At 42.2% G+C, this 25190-nt stretch overlaps 1 protein-coding gene across 2 annotated transcripts; it reads right to left on the bottom strand.

Moving 5' to 3' along the window:
- Positions 1-1001: 1001 nt before the first annotated feature.
- On the bottom strand, positions 1002-23392 carry TTC14 (tetratricopeptide repeat domain 14). Of its 2 annotated transcripts, none has more exons than XM_058187505.1 (12): positions 23142-23392; positions 20503-20651; positions 19384-19583; positions 16466-16550; positions 16128-16257; positions 11809-11961; positions 11182-11253; positions 9095-9214; positions 8883-9005; positions 6421-6538; positions 4563-4672; positions 1002-2428 (listed from the first exon to the last, which is right to left on the bottom strand). In XM_058187505.1, exons 1-12 carry the CDS (start codon positions 23285-23287, stop codon positions 1480-1482), a joined length of 2355 nt encoding a protein of 784 aa, XP_058043488.1. In that variant the 5' UTR covers positions 23288-23392; the 3' UTR covers positions 1002-1479. The 2 variants fall into 2 exon arrangements, with proteins under 2 accessions (XP_058043488.1, XP_058043489.1); XM_058187506.1 differs by having other exon boundaries at positions 20527-20651.
- Positions 23393-25190: the final 1798 nt, after the last annotated feature.

Below are 25190 nucleotides of genomic sequence, written 5' to 3'. Positions count from 1 at the left end.
AGAAGAGATAAGGTAGCAGTTCATGCTAAATGCTACCACTGCAGGAAATTGGCAGAGGGGGGAATAGCATTTAAAATACTTTTCAAAGTTGCTGAGTAGGCGTGGAACTTAAAAGGGCCGAATGTGTCCGGCAGTTTGCTTTTAGGTGGGGGGGATGGATAAAGGGCATCTTCATTTCAAGCACAAAGGTCAGTGATTAGTGGTATTATACTTACTGGTCCTTACGAAGTCCCAGGAGTCTTTGGAGCCCTGAGATGCCAGCAGCCTGGAGGCCCCATGGGAAAAATATTGGATTGGTGGTCAGCTTAGAGATGACTTTGATAGCATAAGAGAGGTGAGGAGCCTCCGCTTCTACAAATAGGCTACAGCTATTGTGAAGACCAAAGATTTGTTCCTTCTCTAGGGCAGGGGTCTCCAACCTTGGCAACTTTAAGACTTGTGGACTTCAACACCCAGAGTTCCTCAGCCAGCTTCGGGAAGGCTGGAAACGGGCCTCCGGAGCCTGGGGAGGCAGTTTTCACCCTCCCGGAGTCTTAAAGGAAAGGCTCCAGAGCCCAGGAAGGGCAAAAACACCCCCCTCCGCCATGGTGCAAGAGGCTGACTAGACCACGCCCACCATGGCCACGCGCACCCAACAACTGGGCAAGGAATTCCTTGCTAAAATTTTTGAAGCCCATCCCTGGTTGCCAGTAATGCCACATGGCATTTTAGAGGCTTTTCTTACTCAAGCCAACCTCACTCCTTGTCTCTTCTGTTCTATATATCGGTGAATACCAATTGGGAAAACACAACCTGTACAGGAACAAAGCAACACATACACACACTTGAATGCAAAACCTTTGGCCTTTTGCGTTAGCCGAGACTTACCACGAGCATAACTGCCGTTATCATGCCCCCTTACTTTTTGCAAGTTCTGAATTAAAATTTGGGAAAGCAGTCATATTTTTGTAAAAAAATTTAATAGTAAGACAGACTATATACACTGATGATATACATTAAAATATTTTCAATTCATTTATTTTATCAGTACATGGTTATATTATGAACAGTACAAAGTAACAGTCATCTGTACCTTGTGGGGGAGAAAATGTTTTAAAGTGCAATTTTGATGCCGGATAGCACAGGTGGCAGCCTTCGAGGTTGTTTAGCGAGGTGTGCCACCATACCTTAATACCCTAACAGCATAAGAAACTCAATTGGGGAAAAAAAAATTCAACTCTTGCATATTTATCAACCTTGACAACCATGAAGACTTGTGGACTTCAACTCCCAGAATTCACCCAGGCAATTCTTACGCCGGCTGAAGAATTCTGGGAGTTGAAGTCCACAAATCTTAAAAACTTGCCAAGGTTGGACAACCCCCCGTTTTAAATCGATACCTAACAAGCAAATTTAAACGAAAAACTTAAAAAAAGAGTATAGACTTCCCAAGTGATTAAAAGCAGATGCTTTCCCACATCTGACTTTTAATGTTTCAACTCACTGATTTTTCTGCTTGCTTCCTTTTTCCCTTTCAAATTCAGCAATCTGATTAAAGATATTGAGTAAGTTCTGAGGCAGCTGTTTTTTAGCACCACTGCCTAATGGTTCTTTCCCGTTCAGCAGCGCTTCCTCATTTCCTCCTTTGGCTCTTGCAGCGTCTCTTTCCCTGTTTTTGGATTCTTTCTCACGTTTACCCCTGGCTGCCTCGGCTCTACCATCTGCACTGTACCTACTAGGTTCGTTCATCCATCGGCTGGTATAATGTTTGTAACGTTCGGCGGATTTGGAAGAATAATCCGATCCTGTGGGAGACGTGGAGTACTTGGCTTGGCTTGGGCTGAATTTGTAATAACCCTCCCTCCTGCCGGGTTCTCTTTCCAGCCTTCCTGAATCACTTGCCTTGTTTCTGTCATCCAATTGTCTGTGGTAGGAGCCCGTGCTATCCCTCCGATCGGATGAAGCTCGGTCTGATCTACTCTGTCTTTCAATCTTGCTACTACTATTTGCCCGAGTCTTGGAGCGATGGCGGGAATCTCTAGAGTCTTCAAACTTACCTCCACAGAGGTCATCGTCGGCATACCTCTTTAAAAACGTGCACTCCCCTTCTCTGTTCCTTACCTCGGGTTTTTGATTGGCTAGCCTGTCTTGCCTCTCTAACAATTTTTCCACTTCGTACTTTTGGTTAAGGAAAGAAGCAGAGGTATTGGCGGGGGGAGAATAGCTGTCCTCTTTCCCACTCGGATGGGGGAACATCCTCGAGGTGTGCTTTTTAGAGCTGGAGGAGGATTCAGACCGGTTCCGACTCCTTTTCTTACGCTTTTCGTTATCAGAAGAGGAGGAGGAAGAGGAAGAAGAGGAGGAGGAGGAAGAAGAGGAGGAAGACTCGTCTGATGAAGGATCACAGGAGGAGGAGGAGGAACTTGACATTTTTCTTTTCTTCTTCAACCTAAAAGTTTTAATTCATCATGAGGCATTGCGATTAAATTTTACAATGGGGATGTGCGAAAGCTTCAGCTTCTGAGCTAATAAAAGTTTGGTTATCAACAGGAAAAAAATAAGAGGGTATCGTTTGACTAGAAGGGCAAAATTGGTTTCTTTCAACTAAATGAGTATACAGGTTAGTTTTAAAAGTTTTCAGGCAGACATACCTGAAAACTCAACTATTAGACTTCATGTAGAAGAGGGTACACATAGCTCAGGGTTGAACTGTGAAGTCCTTGGTACACTCTGGGCTTGCTTGCTTGCAGATATTCCATTACCCCACTAGATAACATTATCAGTGCTATTGAGTGTTGGGTTTGCTCCCTGTTTATAGACAATAGCTTGCCCTGCTACTGTGAGCATCCTAGACCAAGCTTAATTCAAAAGTGCTATAGAATTTCTGGAAGTTTAGCATTCAGACCAATCAGTTATCAACATACATATAGAAATAAACCATGTTTACACATTATTCAAAACACATAATTAAAAAACTAAGAGTAAAACCAAACAAAAAGCCAGAACAGATCCCCTCCAGCAGCCAATACCCAGATAAGCGGGGATTAACAATAGACAAACAAGCAGAACACAATATCCTAATTAAGGAACACCAAAGAGGAAGTCACACCTCCAACACTGGCAAAGCAAGCTACTATATATAAACAAGGAGCAAACCGCACACTCACCAGTACTAAAGATGTTATCTAGCCAGGTAATGAAACATCTGCAATTAAACAATCAAGCTCAGAGAGCACCAAGGATACCACAGACTTCACATTTTTACTACTACACAGAATCTATCATAAGATCAACATTTCCTATCAGAGACCGGAACTACACTGTACTGTTGCATATACATACATATGTACATACTAGACATCCCTAGTATGGCTGCATCCTGAGGACTATCTGTACATTAGCTAGTGTGCAACCCAACAAATTCCATAATAGCCTAAAACTTCAGTACAATAGCAATAAAGACTTATAACAGCCATGCTGACACTGGTTAGAACGCAGTATTTGCAGCGGCAATCTCCTGATTGCCGGCTGCCAGCAGTTCAGCAGTTCAATTCTCACCAGGTCAAGGTTGACTCATCCTTCCATCCTTCCGAGGTCGGTAAAACGGGACCCAGATTTTTGGGGGCGATATGATGACTCTGTAAACCGCTTAGAGAGAGCTGTAAAGCACTGTGAAGCGGTATGTAAGTCTAAGTGCTATTGCAATATACCGCTTCACATTGCTTTTACAGCTCTCTAAGTAGTTTACAGAGTCAATATATCGCCCCCAACAATATGAGTCCTCATTTTACCGACCTCAGAAGGATGAAAGGCAGAGTCAACCTTGAGCTGGTCGGGATTGAACTGCTGAACTGCTGGCAGCCGGCAGTCAGAAGAAGTAGCCTGCAGTACTGCATTCTAACCACTGTGCCACCATGGCTCTTCAGGGGTCTATGACAATTCACCATGGCCAACTTTCCATGGCCAACTCGACACAGGACAACTCGCTGCGGGACAAGAGTTACACTAATATCAAAGAAATGGTGAAATAGAATCATTAAAAAACGGGTGCAAAAGGAGGGACAGAATGATATGCGAATGGTAAAAATTAAAATCATTTTTCATTTATCTGAAATAATTAAATATAATTGTTAAATTGTCGTGCAGTGAGGTGTCCAATGGCAAGTTGGCCATGGCGAATTGTCCTGTGACAAGTTGGCCGCAGCAAATCGGCTGTGGCAAATTGTCCCATTCTGCTCCTCAGGACAAGTGATTATACCCTCAATACGTACAAAGCAGCAAGAGAAGAAATTAATTCTGCTATTATTTCTGAGTTGAAATCCACACATCTTAAAAGTTGCCAAGTTTGAAAAACACTGCCCTAGAACTACTCTCTCATTGTAAAGTAAATTGCTTGCAGTACCTTCTTTATAAATAAATAAAAAAGCATTGAGGAAAAAATATCACGAGAAAACAAAAAAGCAGCATCAACAGTGAATTGTTATTATACTTACAGCATCAGATTGCTCTATGGTTTATGTAAGAAAAGCTGCATGGACACACACAGGTAGATCTGAGGCACTAGATAGATTAAAATAGGTTACCTTTTTTCTTCTTTTAAGAGTTTACGCAGTTTTTCTGCACTTGTTTCTACTTTCTTTTCTTTCTGCCTCTCTTCTTTCGCAGCTTGTTTCTCTCTAATTTCCAGAGATTTCTTTTTTAAATCCCAACATCAAAAATATGGTATTAACAAGTTATAAACAAATGAGCCCCATCCCAACCCGCAACATACAAAATTTACAAAGATCCCAAAGGAACCATGTGCAAAAATAAAATAAAATAAAAATAAAAACAGAAATATTAAAGGAAAAAAAATAATTACAAAGGATGGTTAAGCGATAGGGATGAATGAGCATGGTATTTACGGTTCATGTTGTCGTTTGTAACCCAAATTTTAAAAGGCAAGGAGAAGGGGGGGGGGGAAGTACAGGTTATTTGGTATCCCGTAACCCAACGTTAGCAATCCAGGAAGTATGAATGGAAGGTTAATAGGGCAACCAGCAAAAATCGTTGGTCACAAAGAATAATCAACCAAACAGAAATTAATAAGGAATGTGCCATTATTCGAATTTAGACGTAAAATGCGATTCCCACCAAAACAGAATTGAAAAGGGCCATGTATGAATACAAACCATGTGGCAACGGTATCAGAGCCCAGTTTGATGCACAGTTTACACACGGAATCGTATTCCACAGGGGTGGTTGGTGACGAGCAGCACCAGAGAGGTCAGGCACAGCAGCAACAGTTCCAGTTCGGAGGAAAATGCATTGGAGAGAAACGTATCATCAGTATTACAGGAGAACACCTGGCCAGGCTTTGTATGTGCGTGCTCAGAAGGACGGTCTAACTAGTGGACCCCCACCAAGGAAAGCGGAGCAGAAGTGGGCATTTCCCCCCCCCTTTTTTTTTGTATTCAAACACTTCCATTCACCCATTACTTTTGGCTGTCACATTAAAGGGAAAAGTTTGTGGATAAAAAGACATGACCCCTTAACACGTCTCACATGCACCTCTCTTCACCTCACAGAAAAGAAAATTGCCTCTTTCCAATACGCATTATAATAATTAACAACAACAACAAAAACACCTCTGATCCACAATTCCTGGTTAATAAACAGCAAGAGCACTTAGACCAGGAGTTGGCAACCCGCGGCTCTGGAGCCGGATGTGGCTCTTTCATCCCTCTGCTGCAGCTCCTTGTCACCGGTCGTCTCCACAATTGATAGGGTTTTTGGACAGGTAGAGGAAAAAGGACGCTGCACTAGGAGGAGACTCTATGGTGGGGGGAACCGGATTTCCGGTCAGCTCCAGAATTGACGGGGGACTTCTGGTTCGGACCTTTGTGGCTCTTTGAGTGAGGTTGCCGACCCATAACTTAAGACTTATATACCGCTTCACAGTGCTTTTACAGCCCTCCCTAAGCGGTTTACAGTCATCATGTTGCCCCCAACAATTTGGGTCCTCATTTGACCCACCTCGGAAAGATGGTAGGCCGAGTCAACTTTGAGCCTGGTGAGATTTGAATTGCCAAATTTGCAGGCAGCCGGCAGTCAGCGGAATTAGCGTGCAGTACTGCACTCTAACCACTGTGTCACCATGGCTCAAATTTTGAAGGCATTGCCAAAAGTTAACTGCGTAGGTCACACATCTTTATAAACCATATTATGGCCACAATTAAAATGCTTCAGGGCTGTGTATTCCGCTTGTTTGCTCCCAGTCAGGCATCCCTTACCAAGGCCATGTGAGATAAAAAAATTTTTTTAGCTTTGACTAGTACAAAATGCTTCCTCAGGCGCAAGGGATTGCACACCAGGGGGGGAAAAATGTTCAACACGTAATTTGCTTCTTGAGTATGACATTGGCGATTTACTTTAGTCAACTAGCAGAAAGTAAAGAATCACCTGTATCTGTTGACGGAGCTTCAACAAGGCCTCTTCAGCTTCTTGAAAGCTTTCATCTATGTTTAAAGCCTTCTTGTAGTAACTCTCGGCGTTCAACAACTTATCTTCCTCTTCCAACCTGACAAATGATTTTAAGCGCACGTGAACCTGAAGTGCTTTATGCTTAATACATTTTTAAGAATGCTCTTCTCTTAGCCTGACTCAACCTTTCCTCGGATGGGGAACGCAATTCAGACCTCAATACGGACAAAGCGGAATAGGACAGATCTACTCCTGTAATGTGGAAGGTTTGTGGCTGTTTTGTTTCAAATTTGCAAACTCCCCCTTTTTTTTGAAACAGCTGCTCAGCTAGTCCTCGGCTTATGACCACAATTGGGACCAGACTTTCCATTGTTAAGCAAGGCAGTCGTTAAGTGAATCGCAACCAATTTTACGAAAGTCGCAAATGTGATTTTACATTACCCAGGGACGCTGTAGCTGCCTTCATATATGTCAGTTGCCAAGCACCCGAATTTGGATCACGTGACCATAGGGATGCTACAATGGTCATAAGTTCAGGGACTGGTTGTAAGTAATTTTTTTTCAGTGGCATTGTAACTTTTGAACAGTCACTAAATGAATGGTTGTAAGGAAAGGACTACCTGTATTGCAATGCGGTGCATTGTATTCCTTGAATTACGCCACAATTGAGCCCAAAATTTCTGTTGCCAAGCGAGACATTTGTTCCCCATTTTATGACCTTTCTTGCCACAGTTATTAAAGTTAGCTGCATGGTTGTTAAGCAAATCTATCTTCCCCATTAACTTTGCGGGTCAGAAGGTTGCAAAAGAAAATCCTATGACTTTGGGACACCATCATAAATACATCCCAATTGTCAAGGGTGTAAATTTTGATCATGTGACCATGGGGATGCCACAACGGTCGTAAGTACGAGAAATGGTCGTAAGTCACATTTTTCAATGCTTCAAAGGGTCACTGAATTGAAAATCAAGGGCTACCTGAAATTTGTATTCATCAACTACTATTCCAAATTTATTTTCACATGCAATATTACCAAACAAATGTAAAGGGATCTTAGCTATCAGTTGGCTAACCAGGGAAAAGATTTGGGATTAGGAATAATAGAAGAATAAAGACGTGTTCGGCAGCAGTAAAGCATCCACATTCCATTCAGGTAAATCATTACGAAAGGAACTAAGAAAAGGAACTAAAAATAAAACTGCCAACAAAATAATATCTTTTTATAAAATGTTGGAATAGTCACATCTAGAGTACTATGTAAGCTAGTAATGACTGCATTTGATAAAGGATGGTTAACAGGGCTGGAAAAATGCAGAAAAGGCAGCAACAATGAACATATGTCTCAAAATACTTTCACTACAAAAAAAAAAAAAGATACGAATATTTGGGTTACTTTAGTTGGGAAAAAGCAACAGCAGGCATAGGCTACATCTCCTATCTGCAAGCACCTTACAGGCATATACCGTATTTTTGGGAGTATAAGACGAACTGGAGTATAAGACGCACCTTAATTTTTGGGGAGGAAAATAAGAAAAAGACTGATTGGCAGGTGGATCGGCCTCCCAGAATACCCCCAATCAGCTGTTCCCAGAGGTGAATTTTAGCAACAGGTTGTGAGTTTTATGCCTTGCTTTTTTTTCCCTGCCTCTGAAACTTCTGAAACTCTGTTTCAGAAAAAAATGTTTTTCTGCCTCTGAAAGCCTCAGAAACAGAGCTTGAGAAAAAAAGCCTCTGAAGTTCTGTTTGGCGGCTTTGTTTCTGAAGTTCCATTTGGAGGCTTTTTTTCTGAAGCTTTTTTTCTGATGCTTTTTTCAGCCTCTGAAACCTCCCTTTGAGAAGCTGGGCGGGGCTACATTCGGAGTATAAAATGCACCCAGACTTTCACCCTCTTTTTTGGGGAAAAGGTATGTCTTCTACTCTGAAAAATACAGTAGTTTATAATTGAAAGAAACATAAAACCAGACTAAGGTGGATTTCAGCCTGACCCAGCGAAGTTGTTATGTTCGTAACCAACTTTGCTGCATCTCAAAACCTGATTAACATTCCTCCTTATCTCCGGCTAAAGGCTACGGGATCCAGGCTCTTTTGGCATCCACTCAATACCACTTTGATAGGGGAAACACCGATGAGCACAATTTTTGAGCCACCTCTATAGCCGCTTAATTGCCACACAACCCAGTCGACGCTTAACCGGCTTGCTAACCAGAAAGTTGCTTTTATTTCGAAGCACAAAACAGATGGCGGTGAACAGAGCAAGCAGATAGAAGTGGGGAGGTGAACAGATGATTCCACATCAAGCTGTGCTCCTGAATTAGCTACACACACAGGTCTACCCAAGTTGTCCTTTATCTTTAACCAGGCATAAAAATATAGCTGAGGGAAAGACACGTAAAATGTTACGGAATGGAGAAACTATAAAAAAAACACAAGGCAACACTTACTGGCCTCCACGTTCAACAAGCGTTTGACAAAGGTATTTTCTAGCGTTTCTGTGCGTGGGACAGTGCTCTAAAGCAATTTCGAAATCTTCAATGGCTTTATTCAAGCTTCCCTTTGTTGCATAGCTAGAAGAAGAAGAAAAATACTTTTAAGTATATTTACTTTTCACCGGCTTGTGAAATTATTGGGTTGCAGATATAAAGCAGATACTTACAGTGCTCCACGGGCTACTAAGGCTTCGACATTTTGGCCATCTATTTCCAATGCCTTGTTGTATTCATTCATGGCATCAACGTGGCGGCCCTCTTTAAAATAATCAACACCAATTTTTACACTAAAAATAAAATTAGTTAAGTTAAGTTTTCAATAAACCAACAAATGCCTTTATGAAGAACACAAATTAATCAATCGCAGCATTAAAAACAAATGCCAATAATTTATTTTACAACTGCTTTTCTCTATCAGACTGGCAGGGTTTTTTTTCCCCCCAACACTATTTAAAAACCAAAATTCAGAAAAGACAATAAGAAACAAGGAGGATCTTTGGGAAATTAAAATTGAGTGTTTATCATTAGCCTACAGTTGAAAGACTGAACAACAAATTACTGCTAATGAAGTACAGGTAGTCCTCGACTTAAGACCACAATTGAGCCCAAAATTTCTGTCGCTAAGCAAGACAGTTACGTGAGTTTTGCCCCATTTTGCAACCTTTCTTGCCACAGTTGTTAAGTGACTCAGGCTGCTTGTCAGAAGGTTGTAAAATGTGATTACCATGATCCCAGGGCATTGAAGTCATCATAAATGACTTCATTTATGGGGCCTCTGTGGCTCAGACTGGTAAGACAGTCTGTTATTAACACAGCTGCCTGCAATTACTGCAGGTTCTAGTCCCACCAGGCCCAAGGTTGACTCAGCCTTCCATCCTTTATAAGGTAGGTAAAACGAGAACCCAGATTGTTGGGGACAATAAAGTTGACTTTGTATATAAATATACAAATAGGATGAAGACTATTGCTAACATAGTTTAAGCCGCCCTGAGTCTTCGGAGAAGGGCGGGATATAAATGCAAATAAAAATAAATAAATAAATAAATGACTCAGTTGCCAAGAACCCCAATTTTGATCAAGTGACCATAGGGATGCTTGCAATGATTGTGAGAAAAACAACCATAAGTCACTTTTTTCGCTAAACCATGATCACTAAACCAAAGATTGTAAAGTCAAGGATTACCTGTAATATCCACTTCTTAGCACCACATGAACCTTTAATATGTCTGAATGATAAAATGGTTATCTGCTTCCAAAATTCAGGCAATGCTTTTATTGCTCTGGAACAGTGGTCACCAATTGGTGGTCCGTGGACCGCTGGTGGTCCGTGAGAAAATTTTGGTGGTCCACAGAAAAATTATTTGCATTTTTTTAATATTGCACTAAATTAGGGGTCCTCAAACTACGGACCCTGGGACAGATATGTGCAATGAACGTCTGTGTTGCTGCAGAGAATCTCCCCCTTCTGGGTCTTTTTGTGTGGGTTGGAGTGGGGGGCAGAAATTCCAACTTGGGGTCTGCTTCGGCCTCCTGGTGTGGGGCTTTGGGCGAATGCTGGAGGGAAGTGTCGCTTATGGCAAAGAGCCGGAGGGCATCGTTCCAGTGGGACTGCATCATGGCCTGGAACTGGCTGACCATCTCAGACCGCTGAGCCTCCAGGCGCTGGTATCTGATCTTGCACTCCCACAGGTCTTCCCTCTATTTGGAAAGCCTATGCTCCTAGTCCTCAGTGAGGTGCTTCCGCTGAGCCTCCTTCTCAGTCAGATCCAATTTGAACTGAGCTGTTTTGCCAACACTTTCTCATGGTGGCTGCTTAGCTCCAACGACGTCTTCCCCGGTTGGGGCCCTAAGGACCTGGGCAAGGAGGCAAGGAGTGGCTGGGAGAGGAGGGGCAAATAGAGGCTGGTGAGGCACCCCTCAACGTGAGTGACAGTGAATTGGCCACACCCACCCAGTCACATGACCACCTAGCCATGCCCACCCAGCCGGTCATTAGACAGACCATATTAGTGGTCTGTAGGATTTAAAATTACGAATTTAGTGGTCCCTGAGGTCCGAAAGGTTGGTGACCCCTGCTCTGGAAGAAAAGGGTTCTTTCCCAACTTCTACAACAGAGGTCTTTAAACTTGGCAGCTTTAAGGCTTGTGGACTTCAACTCCCAGAATTCTCCAGCCAGCATAGCTGGCTTAAAGCTGCTAAATTTGAAGACCTTTGTTCTAGAACTATCTTGTAATGAAAACAAAAGAGTGTGTACCATTTTAAGGCCCACGAAGCAGATTGTCTTTTCCTCAATGCAACAGCAAAATCCTCTTCATTGAAATTTTTGCTGGGGGGGAAAAAAACAAAAACAAAATGTTTAATCAACTTGTAGCCCGTCCAAATAAATAACAAATTTACTGGAGTTGTCTCGCATCGCATTTGTGACAGAAGCATTAAGGCACTTCGGGGTTACAAGGATTAGCCGGTGACATCACTGTTGCCTGGCAGATGTCTAGTTGGGGGCACCTTTCATATCCCTGGCAGGAGCTGGAGTGAAGGATGGGAACTCACCCAGGCTCTGGCAGCACTTGGGTCTTAAACATAGGCTTGTTAACCTCCAACCAGTGTCCTCATCACACGAGCCACTATACTCAGGAACTGCCTAATTCTACAGTCAGGAATGTTAATCAAACAGCCAAATTTAGCTTATTTCCACCTGGTTAGATTATGCTCAAACTTTCAGTGGTACGAAAACTTGCTTTGTTCTGGTAGTATAGATGAAATAGTCATTAATGCTGATACATTGTTTGAGCACTCTTTTCCCAGCAAATGATGGAAGTGTAATTTTTAATCAGCTCTTCATTGAAGGAATTACTTTTCGGTTAAATTGCTATTTATATACCTTTGTAGTCCTCTCATTAAGGAGGGGGGGCTGGATTCCTCTAGTCCTAATTTGCTTCCTAGGAACTCCACTACAGCAGGATTGACAAAGCCCAAAGAATTATGCAAAACCTTTTCATATGTTTCCAAACTACTGGCTATGTCAATACTCCTCCTGAAAAAAACAAACAAAAAGACAATCGTGAACGGAGATAAAACAGTATTTTCTCTGTTCCATCTTGCATTACCAACGTAAGAAGAAATACCATGGGAAGATTTGTAATAAAGTCCTTCCCTCTTTAGATCGGGGGTCCCAAACTCTTCCGCTCACCTACCCCTCCCCTTCAGGAAATTTTGCAATGTTCCTCGAGGTACCAAGCATTTATGATATGAAAATCGTCAGCTATCAAAACGGCTCTAACTGAAGCCATAAAAGTTTCTTGTTTCGTTTCTCAGTTGCCATGTTTGCGGAGGGGGCAGGAGGGAGATTTGTGGAATGTAGAATGCTTCCTTGCAGAGTGCCAGACATGTGGGAGCTGAAGCTGACCCAGGGTATTCTAGCAACGGCAGGAGGGGAGTACCGACAGGCTCATCACCTGCTTGGTTGGTGGTGGGGGCCAGTATCTATCTTCTAATTATGCCAAAGCATGGGAACTATTCTGAGTTGGCTCGACTTTTGAACGTGCCGATAGGTTGTACCCAATAAACAAGATCTTTGAAAAAGCAACAGCCTCAGAGTCTTGAACTAATTGGGAGCATTGCTCAGAACTATGACAAAAATACATTGATAAATACTTCTTTAATAGTGCTACAAAATAATCATGATCAACCCCTTGGATAATCCTATCGGTCCTTGTTGATCGATATTGACCACTTTGGGAAACTGTCAGAAGACTGCAACCATCATAAATATGAGCCAGTTGCCAAACATCCAAATTTTGATTAAGTGACCAGAGAAATGCTGCAGTGGTTGCAAGCATGAAAAAGAATCACAAGTCACCTTTTCCCCCCCAGTGTTGTTGCAGCTTTGAATAGTCACTAAACAACAGAACGGAAGTCAAGGACTACCTGTAATGTACTTCTCTCAGAAGACAGTTAAATGTGACAATAGAGATGAGATTATATTTCTGAATGCCCTGATACTGCCGTTTATTAGGTTGAGGTGCCTTTTATCATCTAACATTTTTCTCTTTTTAAATTTTTTTAAAAATTAGTTTACTGAAGTATAAAATGCAAAAGGAAAAAAGCATGGAAAAGTAAAAAGAGAGGAAGGGAAAAAGAAGGGGTATAGTGTACACCAATTTCCGACTCTCTTTGGCACAGTCAAAGGTAACAACATTACAACTATAACGTTTTGCTTTTACACAACAGTATGTACAATCCTTTATATGGTAGGTAAAATGAGGACCCAGATTGTTGGGGGCAATAAAAGTTGACTTTGTATACAATATACAAATGGATGAAGACTATTGCTTAACACAGTTGTAAGCCGCCCTGAGTCTTCGGAGAAGGGCGGGATATAAATTCAAATTAAAAAAAAAAGCCATCTAATCTAATATCATCTAATATTTCTCACATCAAAGTCAAGTAAGCCCAGTTGCCCAAGCTAAGAGCCGCGGTGGCGCAGAAGTTAGAGTGCAGTACTGCAGGGTACTTCTGCTGCCTGCTGCCTGCCTGCAGTTTGGCAGATCGAATCTCACCAGGCTCAAGATTGACTCAGCCTTCCATCCTTCCGAGGTGGGTAAAATGAGGACCTAGATTGTTGGGGACAAGAGGCTGACTCTGAAAACCACTTAGAGAGGGCTTTTAAAACACCGTGAAGAGGTATATAAGTCTAAGTGCTATTGCAATTGCTATTGCTACAATCTTCAGAAACTATGTCTATGGAGATTGTCAGTCATCGAGGTCATGGTTGACCCAGAAGAGCTTTTTCAAGTTGCCTTTTGAAGAAAACCACCTTTGGGATTTCAGAAACTATATTCTTAAAAGGCCAAACAACAGGAAAGTGAAATTTTCCATAGTATATGGATATGCTCCCTGTCCATCTCTGAGAGACTGTAACAATTGTAAAAAACTGTAAAAAAACCCACAAGGGCCTCTGGTGGCTCAGACTGCTAAGACAGTCTGTTATTAACACAGCTGCTTGCAATTACTGCAGGTTCAAGTCCCACCAGGCCCAAGGTTGACTCAGCCTTCCATCCTTTATAAGGTACGTAAAATGAGGACCCAGATTGTTGGGGGCAATAAGTTGACTTTGTATATAATATAGAAATGGATGAAGACTATTGCTTAACATAGTGTAAGACGCCCTGAGTCTTCGGAGAAGGGCGGGATATAAATGCAAATAATAAAAAAAATTAATTATGGTGTAAAAGGCCAACAGTATAATTAACACCTGAATAATTAATATTGCACTCATTAGCAACAGTAGCCAATAATTTATAGAAAAACTATCTAACCACACAGTGCCAAGTGTCAAAACGAAGCCTAAAATGGAGATTTCGCTTCTTTCTCTCGGCTATGACAAATGAAATAAAAATTATATTTGCAACTTAGATATAAGTTTGTAATCCTCCTGTTAAGAGTTCATATTTTATATTCTGTTTTGTATTTTACCCGTGTTCCTTTTTATTGAAATACAAACATGATGTGAATGTACTATGCGATAAATAAATATAAAACAACTAGGGCCCTTATAAACAGATATGGGTACCTAGTGATCCCTATGTTGTTTTTCTTAGAAAATAGATTGCTCATACGTGAATGATAATATGTATTTTAAAATGTGTAGAACAATTGGAACATGGAAGCAAATACCTTTTCTGAAGCATGTTACAGTACTCTCAAATATTGTATCAATCTTCTGATATAATCAAGACAGTCAGGGCTGTGAAATTGCACCTCTGTTCTTGTCAATAAAAGTACTATATTTTATATTTTTAAAAACTCGCTACAGGAAGTCCTTGACTTACAAAAGTTCATTTTAGTGACTGTTCAAAGTTGCAATGGCCCTAAAAAAGTGACTTTTTTTTTTTTTGCATTTATATCCCGCCCTTCTCCGAAGACTCAGGGCGGCTTACACTATGTCAAGCAATAGTCTTCATCCATTTGTATACTATATACAAAGTCAACTTATTGCCCCCCAACAATCTGGGTCCTCATTTTACCTACCTTATAAAGGATGGAAGGCTGAGTCAACCTTGGGCCTGGTGGGACTTTAACCTGCAATCTTGCAAGCAGTTGCTGTTAATAATAGGCTGCATTAGCCTATTGCGCCACCAGAGGCCCTTGACTTATGACCGTTTTTCACACTTCCGACTGCCGACTGGTCATGTGATCAAAATTTGGAGGCTTGGCAACTGACTCATATTGATGACGGCTGCAGTGTTCCAGGGTCACGTGATCAAGGTTTAAGACCTTCTTACAAGCAAAGCCAGATTCACTTAAGTTAGTGTTACTAACTTAACAGCTACAGTAGTGGCCAAAATTGTGGAAACCTTTTGGGAAAAGTGTATTTTCTAAAACTAGATAATAACACCACTTTTTCTCCTAGTAGTACCATAAAATTATATATCAATGGAAAGATAATTTAATCAACAATGCAATGCAATAACTTTTATAAAGGATTTGCTATTAGAATACAGCAGTTATTAAGAAGAAAAGTGAAACGAGATATACAAAAATTATCACCATAGAAAAAAAATGAGACACACAAAAATTATCCCCATGTCAGTTAATACTTAGTAACTTTAAGGAGTAAACTTTACTCCTTAGTTACTTAAGTAACTAAGTTAAAGTTAAGTTAACTTAAGTTTACTCCTTAAAGTTACTAAGGAGTAAAGGGTAACCTTTAGCATGAATTACGACCTTACAATGTCTTCCCATGGAGTGAACCAAGTCTTTTAGTTCTGCAGCAGTTATAAAGTGAAACCAAGATTGAATGATTGCTTCTATTAACTGGATTTTATTGCTGGGTCACTTCTGACTAACAAGTTTCTTTAGCCGGCTCCATAGATTTTCAATTGGGTTAAGGTCTGGGCTATTCCCAGGCCATTCCAGCAGTGGAATATAATTATCTTGAAACTCTAGAAAAAAGTGGTGTTATTAGGCATCAAATCTCAAATATACACTTTTCCCAAAAGATTTCCACAATTTTGGCCAATACTGTACAGTGATCCACTTAAGTTTGGCAAGATACAGCAACATTCACTTAACAAATGTTTCGCTTAGCAACAGAAATTTGAGGTTCAATTGTGATCGTAAGTGGATGACCACCTGTATGTAACAAAAGGGTTTCTTTAAAATCACACAAAAAAAGTATACCTCATTTCAATTTCCTACCTGTAATGCACAGGCAAATCTTCAGAGCTGATGACTCCTAATTTGATATTTGCTAAGCTGGGAGATAAAGCAGACTTGTGCAGTGATACACTCAGCTTTTCATGGTAGCGATCAATATCCTTGATTGCAGCTATTGAAAATGGGAGGAAAAAAAAAAGACCAGGCTTAAAAGAGCAGAAAACAACGTAAAACAGGGGCCTCCAACCTTAGTAACTTTAAGTCTTGTGGACTTCAACTCCCAGAGTTCCTCAGCCAGCTCCTTAAAGTTACTAAGGTTGGAGAACCCTGATGTAAAATATACTTTTGGGCCAAATCTAAGAGTGATGATCTACACTTGCCTTGGATAAGGTCACCATTTTGATAATATGACAAAGGATCCCCATGGCTGCTTTGGGAAGGCACATCTCTTAATGGACAAAGCGCCTAAAATAGAAAACAGGTAATTTCAAAAAAATTAGAGACAGACATACTCAAGTCTTGTTTCACAAAGGAATACTGAAGATTTGCAGGACATTCATGTAGGAGTATTACAGAGGTGGGTTTCAGCAGGTTCTGACCAGTTCTGGAGAACCGGTAGCGGAAATTTTGAGTAGTTCGGAGAACCGGTAGTAAAAATTCTGACTGGCCCCACTCCCATCTATTCTCTGCCACCCGAGTCCCAGCTGATCGGGAGGAAATGGGGATTTTGCAGTAGTCTTCCCCTGCCACGCCCACCAAGCCACACCCACAGAACCGGTAGTAAAAAAAATTTGAAACCCACCACTGGAGTATTTAGCTTTTAAAGTTTTAAAAGCTGAATTTTTAATTCCGAAGTTTGAGCGGATAACTTGGAAGAAGGGTACTCCTATCCTGTGTGATAATCACCATCTCGGCTAGCTCGGCCACAGTTGTGTCAGATGCTGTGAGAAGAAACAAGCTGACTTGGTTTTCTTTGCCAATCGTGATTTCATTTATTGGGTCTGCTACAAACCGGGTCTCAGTAATAGTCGAGGTCTCTCGGTACAAAGTCAGTGCTGAGAGCTTCTGCCTCTCAGCCCCTTTTAAACATCCCGCGCTGCCCATGGCTGAACTGCTCCATTGATTGCAGCGCTCTCTCCTTCGTCTGACAGCCTCAGCTGCCACGTCATCTGCCAAATCCCGGAACTAAAGCAGCTCTTCGTGACACCAGCCCTGTTCTGTCTCCTTCCCCACTTCAGACCCACGAGCTGGCCTTCAGCCAGTGGATTCACAGCTCTTATCAGTCCTGGCAGAGAAATCGCAGCTGCCTGCCAAAGTTCAAACAAACGACTCACGTTGCAAGACTTTCAGCTCTTTTTGAAATGGTTCAGCTAAACTTTTGCTTCCCGTGGAGTGAGAGCAGTCCCAAAGCTCCTTATATATCCTGTTGATGACGCCGCCTCTCTAATCTTCTGAAGCGCGGGTCAAGCCAAGCTTGATTATTATTATCAGCTGGGTCTGAAGGCGTAGCCTGAGGAAGGGAGTAATCAGGGGATGATTCCTCCAACTGGTCTGGTTCTGGCTCCTGGAGCCGAGCCACAGGAATCGGTGCTCCCGGGGTAAGCCTTACCGGCCCTTCCCCCTCACTCTCGGAGTCACTTTCGGGCATGGGGCCAGGTTCGGGGGCTGGAGTCACAACAAGCCCTCATCTCCCTCTATTCCGGCCACCAGTGTGATGACCCCCTTCCCATGCTTCCCAAACGCAGATCCCTTCACCCCTCGAACAAGTCTTTGATAAGTCATCCTTCTGGATCTTTGATTAGGGGCTGCTCCCATGATCCAGATCTCTGTAGCGTCGTGTGTCGAGCCAGAGCTGGGCTCAACACACCATTTGAATTCCATATAAAACTCCTACACTATTCTACATAGAGCACCAGTAATAACGCAAATTCAGTCTGATGAGGACTAAATCAACAGGCAGTACAGCTGATTGTTCTTACCACAGTCTAATGTATAGAAATATATTCTTTATTGGCCACCTGTGACTGGACACACAAGGAATTTGTTCATCAGCTTTTAGTGTACATACAAACAACAAAGTGATAAGTCACCGATCATAAATTGTACGATAGACTCATAAGATACGAACACGTGATAAATCGTAAGATACTAATAGAAGAAGGTAGTAGGGAAGATGAGGAGAGTAATAGCAATACAGCCTACTATAAGCCTACTAGTCTACATAACTAGAAATAAGTAAGTGCTGTGGGAATAAGGTGTTTAACAGACTGGGGTGGGGAACTCTCTTTGTGTCTAGTTGTATATTTTACATTAAGTATAACATATATTTTGCACAATTTTGTGTTCAGTAATTGAACCCTTTCCTGATCGGGAAGCTCCTATTCTCAGCTATTCATGCCCTGGTCGCGTCCCATATGGATTTCTGTCTGAGTCACACTTGATCAGAAATGCAGCCAAAGCCCTTACACAATTCAGTTCAGAACCTTCGTAACTGTAACCTAATCCTTGAGTATAAGAAAGGTCATTTTTTTCCTGACGGGAGCTGATTCTGAATCAAGAGCTTCGTTAATTTCCTCGGATCAACTCAGCCAATTCCGCTGCACAAGAGGCCAAAAGAGAAACCCTTCAGAAAGCAATATCTCCGTTCCTATTAATGCATTGTGGCCTGTCGACCACCAGCCCCGCTAGCAGCCAAATCAGAGGAGAAGGCGTGGGAGTCAGGGTCAGCAACAAGGCAACCTGAGAGCTCCGAGGGGGAAGAGGGAATGGAGCTGGCAGAGAGAGAGAGAGAGAGAGAGAGAGAGAGAAGCAGATCCTGGGCCTCCCTTCAGCCCTCAGATGGAGAGTCAACAGACCCCATGTCTGGAGGTGGTTGATGAGGAAGAGGAGACACAGCTGAGTCCAGTGCCTGACGTGCGGATGCGCAGAAGGCAGAGGAGAGGAGAGCAGTGGAAATCTATGGGCCGATCCTTGGGAAGGAAGAGCCACCGCTGCTAGCAAAGCCCCACCCTAGCTCTGGGGATAAAAGGCAGGGGATGGAGATGACTAAATCTTTTCTTTTATGTACACTGAAAGCATATGCACCAAGACAAATTCCTTGTGTGTCCAATCACACTTGGCCAATAAAATTCTATTTCTATTCTATTCATCATCCAGCCGGCCAGACTTGTTAGCCTGCGGTGAGAGAGAATCTTTTTGCCGGGGCTGCTGGCGCTCCTAATAAAGGAATCTTTGAGTTAACTTCAGAGGGTTTGTCGTGTTTGGGAAGCTGGGTCAGAACATAACGTCTCTGACTTACCGTGATTTCTAAATCTGCTATGTCTCGCACAACGCCACTCCGCAGACAGAACAGCACCATGAAAAAGCCAAATTCGCGAATAGAACTAATCCTTCCAATCACGATGTCACCGCGTTCGATATCCCGGAAAAAGAGCTCTCGCCTCTCTGCGCTGGGGACTTCCATAAACTGCTCCAATGGTGGCATAATAGCATAACAATCTTCGATAGATGCAAATTTAAAAAAAAACTGTTTTAAATACCGAAACGTTACAGGGATTGCCAGATAGTTTAAATGGTAACGGTCATGCACGTAAATCACTTGCAATCCCATTGGGATCCAATCCTATCAACTTACATGAGTTCACTTTTGAACGGGCGTGCTTTAAAACTATGAAATGTGCCATTACGTAAAAACATTTAGAGAGCGTTATCCAATCATCTTGAAAATCTGCTGGGGAAGACAAATGCAAATCTAACAAATAATACATACTGCTGAAATAGATCTGCTTCTGACTTTCATAAAGACATCTACCAACTCACTGTGGAAGCAAATAGACTTCTGAGTTAATCTAGCCAAATTCTTACCTTTCCATTTTTATTATTATTGCAATTACTGGATGAAGAACATAGCACAACAGACATTTTCTGCAAATCTTTCAAAAATTAACATACTTTTTTATTTTATTGAATCAGTGATAGTCAAAAGTTTCGGAAATTGTTTTCACCGAAAAAGAAACTCAACATTTTAAAGATTAAAAAATATATATAATAAAAATATGTTTATCAAACCTGGTAATCATTTATTAATTGCAGTTATCAATTTTGTTGATAATTTTAATTAAATTATACCAAAAATTGAATATGGAGTTAAAAATTGATTATTTTTTACTTTAAATTCACATATTCTTATATATGTACACGAATGCATTCTTTACAGAGCATTTTTTAAATTTTTCTTCTTAAAAATTTTTTTCTTCACTAATTTTTTGATTAAAAATCAAAATAAAAAGTAAGCATCCACTGAGGGTTTTCTTTTTCAGCTGTCCAATGAAATGCTCCGATGTTAAATCTTTTTTAAGCTTTACATCTCTAATACCAAGCATTGCTCATAAGATGCACATTCATAAACGTGTCTAACCATCGTCTGACGTCATTCTCTTACTTTCATTCTCTTCATTTCCATCTTTTACTATTGTCACATTTGTTTTCCAAGATTGAGAAAAAAGAAGATCAGCTTTTTTTGAGATGAATTGTTGAATCTCAATATTTTCAATCCCTCTTTCTTTCCTGAAACAGAAAACATATTAACATCCATAAAAAAACATGCTTTTGCCAAGGACCTGGCAATTTATTTGATCACCAAAGCATAACTATGAAAAGAAGTATATCGTATTCAAAACCATTGTTATGCTGCTTCTGGTAGATTCCAAATAGCTGTTTCGTCATAACTTATTTTGCTTTGAGGCATATTTGCCCTCAAAATACACTGTCTCATATCCAGCTATCTGGAGAAGAATGCCTAGTTAGGCATTCAGAATTGCATAAAACATATGCTTTTGTTTGGCACCATGACAAGCAAAGGGAGAAGAAAGATTCGCTTAACAACCGTCTTACCAACTTAACCCCTGCAGTGGCTCAGTTAATAATGGTGGCAAGAAAGGTCATAACGTGGGACAAAACTCACTTTAGGACAGAAATTCTAGGCTAAATTCCAGTCGTTAAGTCGAGGACTCCTTGTACGTACGTTTATTCAGGCTCCTTGATTTTAACCATCACATCTCTAAATTTAAAATAAACTTGGGCCGTGGTAGCTCAGGCTGTAAGAAGCCTGTTATTAGAACACAGCAGCCTGCAATTACTGCAGGTTCAAGCCCGGCCCAAGGTTGACTCAGCCTTCCATCCTTTATAAGGTAGGTAAAATGAGGACCCAGATTGTTGGGGGGGCAATAAGTTGACTTTGTAAATATACAAATAGAATGAGACTATTGCCTTATACACTGTAAGCTGCCCTGAGTCTTCGGAGAAGGGCGGGATATAAATGTAAATAAAAAAAAATATATTAAGAAATGAGGCAATGGGGAAAAATGGAAACCGCTGTCAGCTCCCAGCAGACTGCCTGAAAGCAGGTTGGGTGGAGCAACCTTAAAAACAGCTAATAAGGGGATGTCTGCCATCATTGTTATCACAAAGGTGCTTTTATTCTTTTTTTTTTCAGGAGGCAATTGGACGTTCTTGTTTTTTCTTTTGAAGACGTTTCGCTTCTCATCCAAGAAGCTTCTTCAGTTCTGACAGAATAGTGGGGGATGGAAGGATTTATATTCCTTGCAGACAGCTGGTCATTTGCATCCTTTTAGAGGGTCATTGAAGCACTTGGAGGTTTATCTGTGTCCTCAGGTCACTTGAGTACTACTCGGGTTCCTGTAGTCTGCAATTTTTCCTCTGGAAAGCCATCCCTCCTCTTACACCATTCAAAAGGTGTTCACCCCAAATTGTATAGCTAAAAGACTGTAGAGACTCTATGTCATCCAAGTCATGGTTGTCCCAAAGGTGCCTTTTTCAGGAGGCAACTGGACTTTGTTTTCCCTTTTGAAGACGTTTTGCTTCTCAGCCAAGAAGCTTCTTCAGCTCCGACAGGATAGTGGGGAAGGATATATATTCCTTGCAGACAGCTGGTCCTTTGCATCCTTTTAGAGGGCTCTTGAAGCACTTCTTAAGAGGGTTGTTGAAGCACTGAGGACCCAGATAAACCCTCACATCCTGGACATAAACTGTTTGAACTCCTACCCTCAAAACGACGCTATAGAGCACTGCACACCAGAACTAGATGCAAGAACAGTTTCTTCCCGAACGCCATCACTCTGCTAAACAAATAATTCCCTCAACACTGTCAAACTATTTATTAAGTCTGCACTACTATTAATCTTCTCATCGTTCCCACCACCCATCTCCTTCAACTTATGACTGTATGACTGTAACCTTCTTGCTTGTATCCTTACGATTTATACAGATATTGTTTCCTGATTGCTTATTTGTACCTTACGACTAACATTAAGTGTTGTACCTTATGATTCTTGACGAACGTATCTTTTCTTTTATTACACTGAGAGCATATGCACCAAGACAAATTCCTTGTGTGTCCAATCACACTTGGCCAATAAAAAAATTCTACTCTAAAAAAAATTCCTTCCATTTCCCACTATCCTGTCAGAGCTGAAGCTGTCAGAGCTGAAGAAGCTTCTTGGAAGAGAAATGAAACGTCTTCAAAGAAAAAAAAAAAAACAAGAAAATCTTGTCAATCAGAAAGGTCGGCGGTTTGAATCCCTAGTGCAGGTCTCCTGTGTGAGCAGGGAGTGGGTTGGACTAGATGACCTCCAAGGTCCCTTCCAATTCTGTTACTGTTACTGTTGCCTCCTGGAAAGAAAGAAAGAAAGGAAAAAAGCCCCTTTGGGACAATAAGGGGATGCTACCTGAGTTACCTGTGAAGAAGAGTCACTTGCCAATCCTGCAGGTCCATGTAAGGCGAGGCACAGCTGCGAACAGACGTTGCACTCTGCATATGATCAGAGGCACCCTCACTTCGCGAGGGCTCCAAAGGCTGAGAACGGCAATTGCCCCGCCTCCCCCGCGCCCCGCCAAAGGGAAGCAAAGCAGCCGCCAAGAGCAGAGCGGACTCGCCCCTTAAGCATGCTCCGCCCCACGTTCTCAAAGACACGCCCCTCCGGCGAAGCCCCGCCCCCTCCTTCCACCGAGAGGGCGGGGCCGCAGGCATCGGCTCACCTAGCTGACGACAGCGATTCCAGGCCGGCCCCGCCTGGGGGGAGCAGGCCGCCGAAGTCGGGATTGTCCTGCTGTTCGGCGTGGAGCAGGGAAAGCAGCGGCGGCCCGTGGAAGCCCAGTGCCTGGCGAAGCAAATCCCGCTCCATCTGTCAGACTACCGCCCACCCGCTGCACCCTGAGCAGCGGCGGCGGCTACTCCCCCTCACGCAGACGGATCGCCTTGACCCGGAAGTTAAACCTTTCGCAGCGTTTCCCTTTTTCCTTCCTCCCTCCCACCCACCCCCGGTTCCTTGAGCAAGGGTTGACGCATGCGCCTTATCGGGCTACCCAAGACGAGGCGGAGCTGACTAAGAATGGGCGGAAGAAGCCTGAAGGGAGGGGGGGGAGCAGGGAGATTGGGCGTTTCTGGTCGTGCTTTTTCATGCAGCCCGGGGAATTTTGGGAGTTGAAGCCCGCACATTTTTCAAGCTGCCAAGGGTGGTGTAAATCAGGGGTCTCTCCAACCTTGGTAACTTTAAGCCTGGAGGACTTCAACTCCCAGAATTCTCCAGCAAAGCAAAGCAAAGCTGGCTGGGGAATTCTGGGAGTTGAAGTCCACCAGGCTTAAAGAGGCCAAGGTTGGAGACCCCTGGTGTAAATAACCTCTTAGGACAGGGGTCTCCAACCTTGGCATCTTTAAGACTTGTGGACTTCAACTCCCAGAATTCCCCAGCTAGCTGGCTGGGGAATTCTGGGAGTTGAAGTCCATAAGTCTTAAAGTTGCCACGGTTGGAGACTCCTGTCTTAGGAGATGCGTTTGCACAAGATGCTGACCTTGCTTGTGACTTGAGCGTTTGGCACAATTCCATTATGTAAACTCTCCAAATGGATCGCTTCTACTGTAGGAAGTAATGGCTGGGAATATTAATATTCTGTATTAATATCTACTAATTAATTCTGTATTAATACATACTAATACAGAATATGTATTAAGCAAAGGACTTGTTGGAAGAAATATCCATCTGGGTTCAGTTCCAAGTGGGGACAAAGACACTGGAAACATGGAGGCTGCTTGGAAAGATGGTTTAATGGTGGTCAGGATCACATGGCTTGAGTTCCTGAACAGAAAAGGGGTGAGATCCTGTGCACTCCCTAGCTTTATGCTTTTTCTGAGCTTTGAATTTCCTGAGGCACAAAAAGAGTACCCTGATTAGCTGTCAGACTCCCAGGGGGTGGGGGTCTTAGCTAGCCTTGCTGGCTGATGTAATCTTCCCAGGTGTCATGTGGTGAGTTTCTGTTGCTAGATGGGTCCTATTATGTTGCAGATGATGATGGCCCATTGACAAAGGTGGGGAGAATGAGTTTCTACCTCTGACCTATTGACAAAGGTGGGGGAAAATGAGTGAGCTTGGCTGAGGCTTTAATGGCCCATTGACAAAGGTGGCGGGTGGCAGGAAGTTGCAGGGAGCTGCTTTGTCTTTAAAACATGTTTCTCCATTTCTTATCCAGGAAAATATATTCTGCCTTTTAAATATTTTCTAAAATATTTCATTCTTCTAGGAGGGGGGTGGGTGCTAAATTCCTACAGATTAATTATTGAAATAATGTCCAACACCTTGCCTCTCTTTTGGCTGATCTGGGAAAGCTGAGTAAGGTGTTGAGTCAACAAAGCAACAGCTATGCCAGGAACGGAGCAAGATTGGAGATTATTTGGGAATAAACACAATCGGTTCCCAGCAAAATGCCTGCAAAGTCACATTCCCTGACAGCCTTAAAAGTGAAAGCTTAGAAAGAAATAACATGATGTTTGGAGCAGAGGATTTAACATGTCGTGGCATAACAGAAGACAATGATATACAGGATGAGGCAAAAATCTGTTTATAAATATATCGGCCTGGAAATGAAAACATATGAAGAATCTTTGCAGGAGTTGGGTATGGATAGTCTAGACAAAAGTGTGTGTGTGTGTGTGTGTGTGACATAATATCAGTGTTCCAATATTTGAGGGGCTGCCACAAAAAAGAGGGGGTCAGCCTGTTTTTCAAAGCATCAGAAGCAAGACAAGAAATG

Source organism: Ahaetulla prasina, chromosome 6 (genome assembly GCF_028640845.1).
Source record: "Ahaetulla prasina isolate Xishuangbanna chromosome 6, ASM2864084v1, whole genome shotgun sequence".
Lineage (NCBI taxonomy): Eukaryota > Metazoa > Chordata > Lepidosauria > Squamata > Colubridae > Ahaetulla > Ahaetulla prasina.
The sequence above is the reverse complement of the archived record's forward strand: the minus strand, read 5'-3'. Positions and strand labels throughout refer to the sequence as shown.